Source organism: Thermobia domestica, chromosome 3, assembly GCF_964235325.1.
Source record: "Thermobia domestica chromosome 3, izTheDome1.hap1.1, whole genome shotgun sequence".
Taxonomy (NCBI): Eukaryota; Metazoa; Arthropoda; class Insecta; order Zygentoma; family Lepismatidae; genus Thermobia; species Thermobia domestica.
The window spans coordinates 201509858-201521022 of NC_137456.1; the positions used below are offsets into that span (position 1 = coordinate 201509858).

The 11165-nt window shown below is 35.5% G+C and overlaps 1 protein-coding gene across 1 annotated transcript in view; it reads right to left on the bottom strand.

Annotated features, from left to right (window-relative positions):
* The window catches only part of LOC145681564 (uncharacterized), a 136605-nt gene extending 126503 nt beyond the window's left edge, over positions 1-10102 (bottom strand). Inside the window, exons 1-2 of the mRNA XM_081753202.1 lie at positions 10013-10102; positions 4176-4309 (exon numbers count right to left, since the gene is read on the bottom strand). Coding sequence (XP_081609328.1) covers positions 4176-4309; positions 10013-10031 — 153 coding nt within the window. The 5' untranslated portion in view covers positions 10032-10102. The remainder of the gene's footprint in view (positions 1-4175; positions 4310-10012) is intronic.
* Between the last annotated feature and the right edge of the window lie 1063 nt (positions 10103-11165).

The window sequence follows — 11165 nt, forward strand, 5'->3', positions numbered from 1 at the left end:
AAATACAAGACCCAGAGGAGAAAGGACTAAATTTGTTAGGGAAGGGAACATCTTTCGCATAGAATTCTTGGCCATACGACTGACCCTGAGTGTTATTTCTTATTGAAAGTTTTCTAGGATTTCTACCAGAAAGGAGTTTATTGCGGGCAGAAAAAAGACTTTCAAGTTCAACGTGTTCTGTTTGTTGGTTCACCAGGTCCACTCCTGATAGATACAGTTGAGGGGAAAACAGTCCTCTGTTTACTGTAATATATTGCAGAACCGAGAATAATTCCTGCCCGTTATGAAGAGGTTATTGAAACGTTTGGGAGGAAAAAGGACTGTCCGCGTCCGTATCTGAGAGTGTCTGTAAAAGGAAGGATTTTGTTCAGTAAGAGAACATGTATTTTTGCCGGGACAAAAAAAAAATGTCCGTATTATGGAGGTGTCCGTTAAGGGATGTTTCACTGTATAAATATTTGAAGAAGTCTTGTTTAAGAGTTTGCTTTCAGTTAATACGAAATAATAAGGTTCCAAATATTGAAAAAACCTCAACTCTTCAAGTACCAGGAAGAATCATGAATTACTTCTTCAAATAGTTGTTTTTGACTCCAAGGTAGGCGAAGAAGCAAGAACCCACCATCAGTGACATACTACACATTTTCAGGCAGACTTACTTCGATTTTTATTTGCTCATGTATGAATTTAGCAAGTTGAAACTTTCCAGAATCTCTCATACGCCCACTTCAATCACATAATATAGGAGGGTACGTGCAGAGCTAGTAAGAAAACATTTCTCTCTAATCAAAACTAGTTGTTTAAGTACAGAGTACGAGGCGTTGGAATGGTAGTTCAGGTTCAATTTGAAAGTTTCATCTTTACATTTAACTTCTTGAATGGACTTCATAGGATTCATAAGTTTATTTTTCTTGAAAATATACTCAGTAACTGTTCTATGAGTCATCTCATCGAATTGTAGTGTACCATGAAAAAATATTGTAATAAAAATTTTCGAAAAAAAAAACTTGTTTAAGAGTTTGCTTTCAATTAATACGAAAGAATAAGGTTCCAAATATGGACCTCAACATATAACGATTTATAGTAGTAGGAAACGTGTGCCAATATTAAAAAATTTATCACAGCAGACCTATACGCTCTCGGAGGTGGTACAATTTTAATAAGTTTCTCTAAGGTATTTTTCATTTAAAAAATGTCAACACTAAAGAATACACTACTATAACACCGCGGTTCAGTGTTTTTTCTACCTAATTTGTTAGGCTGTTAAGTTCCATTCTACTTCTATTAGTAGAATATTCTATTTTCCAATTGGAACAAATAAGAACAACTATTACATTGCATGTTGTTTTCATACAATCGTATACTTTCTCCAATAAAGTCAATGATACAGTATGCGTATACAACAATTATAATTTTTCAATTATAAACAAATAACTACTTTGTAATTTTTCAACTTTCTTGTTTTTCTACAATCCAGTGGGTCAAATAGGGATCAGTGCTATCTGAAATCTGTGTTCCATACGCTTTACAACGATGAAAACGTCATGAGACTGTGGTGATTAGGATGGTCGCAGGGTGTTCTCATATAATGGTCTACTGGATTTCTTCAATTGAAATTGGTGATACAGCCAATAAATGATATCTCATATTAGGACACCTTCCTCGGGCTAGATCTCAGTGACTGTTTTGCATCTTACACACAAATGTGTAAGGTATGTAATAACGAGTTTTCTTCTTACTCTGCTGTACACACAGTGTTGTCTGAAATGAAATATTTTCGGAAAGAACAGAGTTTTCTGTGATCAGCGCAGTCGGTGAGCAAAATGGGAAACAATGTTACATCGTTGGAATCTGCGTTCCGTAAGCTTTGCATAGATGGATTATTGATTGCTCCATGTTAATTAGGAGCGCCACAAGAAGTGCATGAATGAGACTTTGCGAATAGTAGTAACGCATGCGGCCATGTTGGAAAATTCTCCATAGCCTTTTACCCCACCTCGGAGGGTGGTAGACTTTTCGCCATCGTTTCCCTCAGTTATTTTTCCATAAGAACCCGTTAACAAAATTGTATTGCAATTTGTTCTCGGTTCAACAACAATTTGCCTAGCCTAATTTCCATATAAAAGAAACACGTGTTGCAGAGTCATATATATATATATATATATATATATATATATATATATATATATATATATATATATATATATATATATATATATATATATATATGTGTGTGTGTGTGTGTGTGTGTGTGTGTGTGTGTGTGTATGTATGTATATATATAGGTGTATTTACGAATTTACGATTTTGTTTCGGGGGACCTTGCTAACGTTATTTCTGGAAATGTGAAAATTAATGAAGATATTAGATATTTCGTTTACTTTAAAATAGCAAATAAAATTTCGGAAAGGCTTGAGTCCGAAAGCCTTGTCTGAGTCCTTGTCTGAAAACACAAATTGCACTATGTGGCAACGTCGCAAATGGAGAACCATAGGTTTGATCAATCAATCTATCGAATAGTTATATCAATTATTTTCAGATGGCAGCTAAAGTCGATATTGAGTGACAACACCATCAATTATCAGTGTAGCAATCAATTAAACTGCTTGTTCTATTCGTAGAGTAATGCTAATGGCTTCATGTTAATTTGCGACGTTTCCACATTGAGAAATTTTGATTCCCAATAGTGGCTGAGGGTTATCAAGGTTAAATATCAAAATACGCTGAAAAAAGGTTTAATTATTTTAAATGAATTTTAAATTTCTTATTTCTAAACTTAAGAGATTCCGTAATATAGACATACTATTGGAAATTTGGCTTGAAAAAGGTAAAATTGTGATTATTATAAAAAGATTTCCATAATTTAGAATTTCTTAGATGTAGAGACATGAAATGTAGTATTTAAATATTTCATTTAAAATTATTTAACAAAATCTTTTAGCATTTTTGAAAATATTTTACCTAGAAAACAAGAGATGGGAAAGAATGGGTCACCAAGATGTTCATATTTCAGAATTCCTTAGGTTTAGAGAAATATAGTTTTGTGCTTAAACTTTTCATTTAAAAAAGTGTTGCTTGATATTTGAATTGGGCCATAGAGAAAGGAGTGGAGGGCGAGTGGGCACCAGGCCACGATCTTCAATCGCCCGGCTCGATAGAAGTTCGCTGACAACACTCGCAATGTGTCACGAACAGGCACACAGGTGAGAATATAAGTGTCTTCCGTACACCTTATTCTTCCCAATCGAGAAACAATGATTTCTGTTAGTCCAGTGATGGGCAAACTACAGTCCGTATGCCAGATGCTGTACCCTGAAAGGTTTTGTCCAGCCCACAATATGATTCTTAATCTGACGAATGGAAAGAGTAGAGTTACTTCGAAGAAAAGTAATGTTAGAAACACAATGACAGGTGAGCATTTAACTTCACTTTTGACTATCAGTAAATCTCAGTCCGAACCAGATTCTGAGACACTTCAAACATTAATAGGGTTTAGTATTACAAGGATTTTGTAAAATGCAGCATTGATGTTTTTAATATACTATATTGGCCTGCTTAAAGTATTTTATTGTTTCTTTGGCCCTCTCGGAAAGAACTTTGTCCATCACTGTTGTCAGTCAATAAGATGCAGGGGAGGCTTTAGGGTTTTAATTTTACGTAGGCCCGTTCCCTCGCTTATGGATACATATACACATTTGATTGATTAATGACAGTAGGAAACTGCTTTTAGAGTAATTTTTGATGCTATTTGTTAAATAATTATCTACCATTAATATAAATAGTGGTAAATATATTTACTCTGTATTGTATCTTTTAACATTTATATATTTTTCAGAATTTTTGGGTAGCCTGTGCCTACCCAGCCTACCCGCTAAAGCCGCCACTGATAAGATGACGAATTGCTGTTGTTTCTAAACTGATCATTGAATTATATATCACAGCACTTAATACACAGTATATGGTTTCACACTTAAAACTATTCTACAGTATATTGGTATTGAAAGAGAAAAAGTGTAACAGAAAATATTTTAACAATGATTGAATTTACACTATAAAACATTGTGTATATCTTGTGCTTATATTATGGGATGAACAAGATATATAAATACAATAAATAAGTTTTGTGGTTAGATAAAAGTTACCGAAACTGAACTTCTCAAAAGAAAATTGAAACCCACCTGTCGTTGTTCATTGTACGTTTCTGATTGATTCATTGCTTTTTCTTTGTTGAAAGGAACGCATGATGATGGAATTGTTGCCACGTATAAGGTTAACAATGCCAGAAGAACTACTCCGCCGTGTTTCCACATTCCTACAAAATAATAATAAAAATAATAATAATAATAATAATAATAATAATAATAATAATAATAATAATAATAGTATTAAAAATTAAGTTTAGTTTAAACTAATAAAACTAATAATAGTGTAGGAGAATGGATAAATTTAGCAATTAAGTGAAGTACTAGAAAATGAAAAGGAAATCAAACATGAAAAGCGTTTACTGTGAGTGCCCAAGGCATTTTTCCAAGATCTTTACATACTAAAAGTGATCCAAAAATTCTACTTCAGAATGTGAAAGCATTAATAATTCAGCATGCATATACTACATATATTATAATTATTATCGGTGCGAGCGGTACCGGGTTCGATTCCTAGTGGGGGCACTCGGTCGAAAAAGTGTAAAGAGCTTTTTCAGTTCAGCAATCCTGAATGAGGTTTTCCTGGGTTTTCCTCATTCACATCAGGCAAATGCCGGGACCAAACTTATAGGTCCCAGACCGCTTCCTTCGTACCCTTTTCCCGGATAGTGTGCTCGACGAGGGACATCATCCATCATACGTGACAGGTTAAATGGTCATATAGTACTCGCGCCCAGTCGTGAAGCTTCGGCTCTAAATCAATCATAGAAATATTTTGCTTGAGCTCCGATGCATCGGAAAACTTCGGTACAATTCGTGGAGCCGCTTCCCGAGCGCAGACTTGGGGAAACGTCAAACAGCTGAAATTCACCAACAATGTTGCCAAACTTTGAAGACATAGTAAATGAATATTTAAAAAAAGCATTTAAATATTACCAATAATAACAACCCACAACACTAACCAGTGTAACAATTATTCTAAAATGGTGACAATAACACGAATAGTAACAACGAAAATATAACGCAATAAAAAAGCAATTAACAAAAAGGAACTTGGCGCCAATCCGACAACACTGTACTCTCGGGAGGTGTTTCCCGTGTAGTGCGAGAGAAGACACTGACAAAATCTGATGGGTGGGGGTTGACGAATGGAATATATCCTCGCGTTCTATTGGGTGGTGAAATCGGTAGATCTAGGTCAAGCTTCACGAGTCGGCGCGAATACTGTAGATGCCGAAAGCCCAGAAATCTAAAACCTGAATCTAATTATTATTATTATTTTCAGCTGAAACATGGGCTTTGATACTGAGCATGATTAGAATCACAAGTTGTAGGAAATGTGCCGGGTTATTACTGAAACATTTATGAAATTTGAATGAAGCTATGTTTTTGGATCCACTGAGATCCGAACGAGACAATTGCTTTGCATTTGATATGTTATAACTAGACGAATCCCAAAGATATACGTGCCATCAGTCGGAATATCGTGAGTTAGAACACATTTTGTAACGTAAAAGCTGTTAGTTTGTAGAATAGTTTGAACCGGTCATTTGTTCGGAAACGGTTGGGTATATGGAAAACTCACCAAACACGTATCGCACCATTTTCAAGGGCACGATTTTGGGGTAAGAAAGTTTGACTCAGAATCTCAAACGGGGCCCGCTCAAAAGTTTCAAAAGGCAAGGGGGTTAATTAGCACATCATTTGAAAGCTGTCGCGAAATGAAAGAAGGTGGAGCAAGTCTCGACTCTCTGCAACAACCCTATGTAAAATGGCGGCAAGTCAAAACGTAAACAAAAACAATTGATTAATTTATTTTTTAATTTATTTTTAGTTTAACGTCCGTTTCAGCAGCGAGGCTATATGAGACGTGGACCTACTGATTAACGTGGAATCCGAACCACGTGGGCTCCCGCCGGGAATCGAACCCGCGTCTCCCACGCCAAAAACTTAATTGAAAAGTCCATGGCCATAGTCCTATAAATCGAAAGTCGTGAGTCAAATGTACAAACAGGAACAAGCATTTTCAAAGTACAACGATTTAAAATAATAAAAAAAAATGTCTTGTCCCAGAGCCCCCGCATTGTCCCAGGTCCGGTCCAGCTCAAAGTTTTCAAATGGCAAGAGAGTAAACAGCACATGATTTAAAAGGTGTTGTTAAATGAAAGAAGATAGAACAATTCTTGACTCTGTACGATAACTCTGTGCAAAATGGCATAGGATCAAAATGTAAACACAAACTTAATTGAAAATTCTATATCCACCTTGAATTCAAGATGGCCGCATAGAACCTATGACGAAAGGATAGGTACTCGAAACTACTGAAGCTAGGAAAACCAAATTTGGCATGAATATTGATCAGTAAGCGTAGGTGACGAAAAGATATGAAATGTTCAAAAACGCGACATCTTAACTTCAAACTGCCGTACTATGTACCACACACATGTCCACCCAGCTCAAACCACTGAAGCTGGAGATGCGAAGTGTGGTATTTACGTTTATTTTCAATAGCAGATATTCAGAGAAAGACGAAGAAATATCATGTGTAATCCAAAATGGCTGCCACCGTGAAAAATGAATTTGTATATAAATGCTGACAATTATGTTGCGTGTGACAATCACAGCTGACAATTATGTTGCATCTTCGACCCGTTGAAATAAAGAGATCTACGAATGACACGTCCGAAGTACAGAAGTTGTTGCCACCAGGAGGCAGCTCTAAGTGCCGCAAAGGACGATTGGAAGCATAATAGAACAGAGACTAGTTATTTCTTTGTTATTCTCACCTTCATTTTCTATCCGGTTTGTATCATATATAAATTAGTCCGTCATTGTGAACTCATCTTCTTTCATTACACAACAGTTTTCAAAGGATTACTTAACCCCCTTACATTCGAAAGTTTTAAGTTGGACCCCATATGGGACCTTGCGGGAGCCCTGAGACAAGACAATTTTACTTTATATAATTGTGCTTTGAAAATAATGACACACGTGCTTTCGTGTTTTCACATTTGTCTCACGGTTTTCGATTTATAAAGGTGGCCATAGACTTTTTAATTAACTTTTGGTCCCCATTTTAGCCCGCCACCATTTTGCATAGGTTTCTCGTAAAGAATCGAGACTTACTTCATCCTCTTTCATTTCACAACAGCTTTCAAATTATGTGCTTCTTAACCCCTCCCTTGCCATTTGAAACTTTTGAGTTGGACCCACCTGGGAACCTTCGGGGGCTCTGGGACAAGACGTTTCTGAAAATAGTATTTTACTTTCCTGTTTGCACATTTGTCTCACCGTTTCCGATTTATATGGGTAGCCATGGACTTTTCAATTTAGTTTTTGTTTACATTTTGACCTCCCGCCGTTTTGCATAGGGTTGTTGTAGAGAATCGAGACTTGCTCCATCTTCTTTCAGTTCACAACAACTTTTAAACGATTTGCTACTGAACCTCCCTTGTATTTTGAAACTGTTGATTTGGACCACTTCTGGGAACAGGCGGGGGACTCTGGAGTAAACATTTTTGCCACAAAAACGTGCCCTTGGAAATGGTGGGATACGTTTTTGGTGAGTTTTCCATATACCCAACCGTTTCCGAACAAATGACCCAGTTCAAACTATTCTGCCAGCTAATTTTTGTAGCCTTTACATTACAAAATACGTATGTTCTACCTCACGATATTCCGACCGGTGGCACATATAACTTTGGGATTCTTCTAGTTATAACATATCAAATACAAGTCAATTGTCTTGTTGGGATCTCAGCGAAGCCAGTTCGTGACCTTCCTTCCCTTGTCAGCCTTAAAATAGACCATCGTTTGAGGACTTTTTAATGACAAATAACTATCATATGTTACGGTTGCTTGTAAAACGTTTGTTAATGAACTATCAATAAAATTTCATGGGTCATATTTGAAGGTATAAGAAATAAAATTTACAAAGAAAGGAAACTACCCATTTACACATCTTTGTGACAAGCGTTTTGCGCAACATTGTAGAGTTATTAGCGGTAAAAAAATTTCTTTAAAAGACTTTTTCTTTTAGAAAACTCAAATCTCGAATTCGATTTTTTTTACAGTCACCATACTTTCTTCTCTCCTATTGTCGCATGAAAACAAAAATGGTAAAAACACACAAAAATGAAAATATACTATCACTCTCAGACAGTTATGCAACATAATCTTAGATTAAGAAAATAGGAACTATGTGCATCTAGTTAACTAAATGAGAGTAAGAAAGTTGATAATTAGTCAGCAACAATGACGTAGTCAGGGGGCTGATTCGGCTCAAGTTCTTCCCCCTTAATTACTAATCGAAATGGATCCTGATTTCATGTAGTATGTTCCAATTGTGGCTCTTTTATATAGACATGTTACCACTCATTTATATAATTTGTCACGAAAAACAAGCTTTACACAAGATTTCAATGTTATACACTGTATTCTTAATCTTTTTGATTTTTTTTCTTACCATAGGGATCAAAATATACCATCTGAAGGTACTAACAGAGAGTTTTAAAAAAGAAAGTGGAAGTTTACATTTTATTACTATTATTATTCAACTATGGCTTAGCCGCATTCTTAACATGCACGGCCTCGGTATGCGTAATCCCTAGTTCTATTTCCGCTGGGAGCACAAAATTTTCTGGTGTTGACCCAGCATCATGACGCAACTGAGGAGCTAACTGAATTAAGGTATAGCGAACTCCGTTCTAGAAAGCAAGTAATAATGTCACCTTGAAACCGATGTGATGCCACTCATCACTGAGTTGAACATGAGCCATCTGGCTGGTTATAATCCTTCATGGCTGTAGTGTCAGGATGTATAATTTAGCAAATTTCATCAATATTTCAATACTTTGTAACTCTAAAGAAAAAAAACTTTTCTTATTTGTCTCACCTGCAATTCACCTCACCTATATGTACTGAAATTACTAAGCTTCTTGTCACAAAAGTCTATGAAGTACTCTGACCCACATTTCAGCAAGTGACGTCATATGATGTTTGGCCATAAAATTTGAGCCGGAACTCTTGTCATTAAAACGTACCTTATGGGAGGTTAGAAAGAGTCTCCAAACAATAAGGTATCTCACATTAGAAAGATAACTTGGCATATGAGTTATCCATTAAAGTAACTGAAGTTTTATTTTAGCATTTTTAGAAAATTCCACTTCTAAAAGGGAAAAGAGGGAAACATTTACAAAATTTCCGGTGTTATATTCATTAAAACCTTATTCTTACCGTTTGAAGAATGGCCATTTCTATTTGTTTTACGTATTATAAGCATTCATTTGCTTTAGTAAACATGTTTAAATAAATACCTAACACTCGAACTTAGGGAGGGTAGGAAGTTGTTTGGTTGGAGGGGCACACATTTGTCCTAACCATTGGTACACTCCTGGTGTCGTTTAATATACTTTCGATATGCCACGTGATCAGAGGTGTCATTTGCCCTTTTTCTTCCCTGTATATGGCCATGACTATGGCTATCCAGGGGATATTGTTATACCAACTTGTACATAACGTAACAGTTCACGAATTTAGAGTGAAGATAATTTCAGTAGTCTTTTGCCAATATTCGAGACGAGTCCGAGGCTGAACTTAGTCTAGTCTCGATATTGTTTCGAAGTATAAGTGTTCGTCTCAATCTCGGTATAGTGTTGAGTAAGTCTTGGTACTTTGAGTCTGAATCTCGTTTCGATTTCCAAACGTCAATCTCGATCTCGATCTCGTCTCGAAATTTCGAGACGACACAAGACGGTCTGGGTGCCATTCGTATTTGAAAATGATTCACCTAAGTAGTTTTAATTAAAAACTACCCTGATACAGTATAAATTAGCTCTACAGAAACTTAAATTTATCTAAGTAAGCAACATTACCTGTCAACTTAATCCGCATGAAGTGGTACTTTACAGTAAAGAAATACACCGTCTTCTGAGATACGAGAAATAAAAAACGTTATGTAATTAAATAAGTCTTCTCCACGAATAATTATAAAACCAGTATATAATTATACTTTAAAAGACAATATAGGGCAAATGTCTTTTATGTCATTTCCATATGCTAACGGTTCATGGTTCTACATGAATGTATTAATATATCGTTAATTGTATTCAAACATGGAGGTTAAATGTATTCAACCGTAAACCATCCACGTCCCATACTATTAAAAAAAATAAAGTAAAAGGGTGATATTCGCTTAAGGTAATTGAGTTTCTCCTGCCAAAATTCTAAAATTCCAAATTCAATGAAAAACTTAGTATATTCCGCTTTGATCAAACAATTATTGTCCAATGAATTTCAAATCTGATCCTGTTTTTTCTTCTAAATTGAATCAGTAGTTTTGAAAAGATCATGAGTCAGAAAAGTAAAGTTATGAAAAAAATAAACAAAAAACTGTTTAATTTTTGAAAATCCTGCTAGACATGAAATGATCGACCTTTGTTTGAAAAAGTAGAGTTTTCTTGTGATTAATAACTCTTTAGAGCAATTGGTAAAAACAAAAAGTATACTCAATACAATACAAACTCGCCATTTCTGACTCATGACCTTTTCAAAAATACTGATGCAATTCTTGTCAAAGGTACAGTTTAACTCTGAAACGTAGTGTTTGGATACATCTCATACTCATTTATCAAATAACCTACTTTAAATTCTCTAACTACAAAGCTTTAAACACCGACTTCCATCTTTCGATATATTCTGAAAGAATGCTTTTAAAGAAACACTTTTACTAGGAATGCCTGCTTCCATTGGCTGTCTTAGCCTTTATCGAGCGTAGGGCAAGGGATCCCAACGGGGCACTTTGCTCAGTTGCATGACACAACTAAAGTAAAAATGTATAAAATAGAAACGAAATATCGCCTGTCAAAATATCGCAAAGAAAATATAGAATTGTCCTCGATTTCATTTCATTTCGTTTCGTTTCTCCATCTAACCAATACATGGCATTTGGAGGGTTCAGTTCACATGTATATACATAGTATTTATGAGATTATAAAACAAACATATGATTTACAGAAGTAATTATAC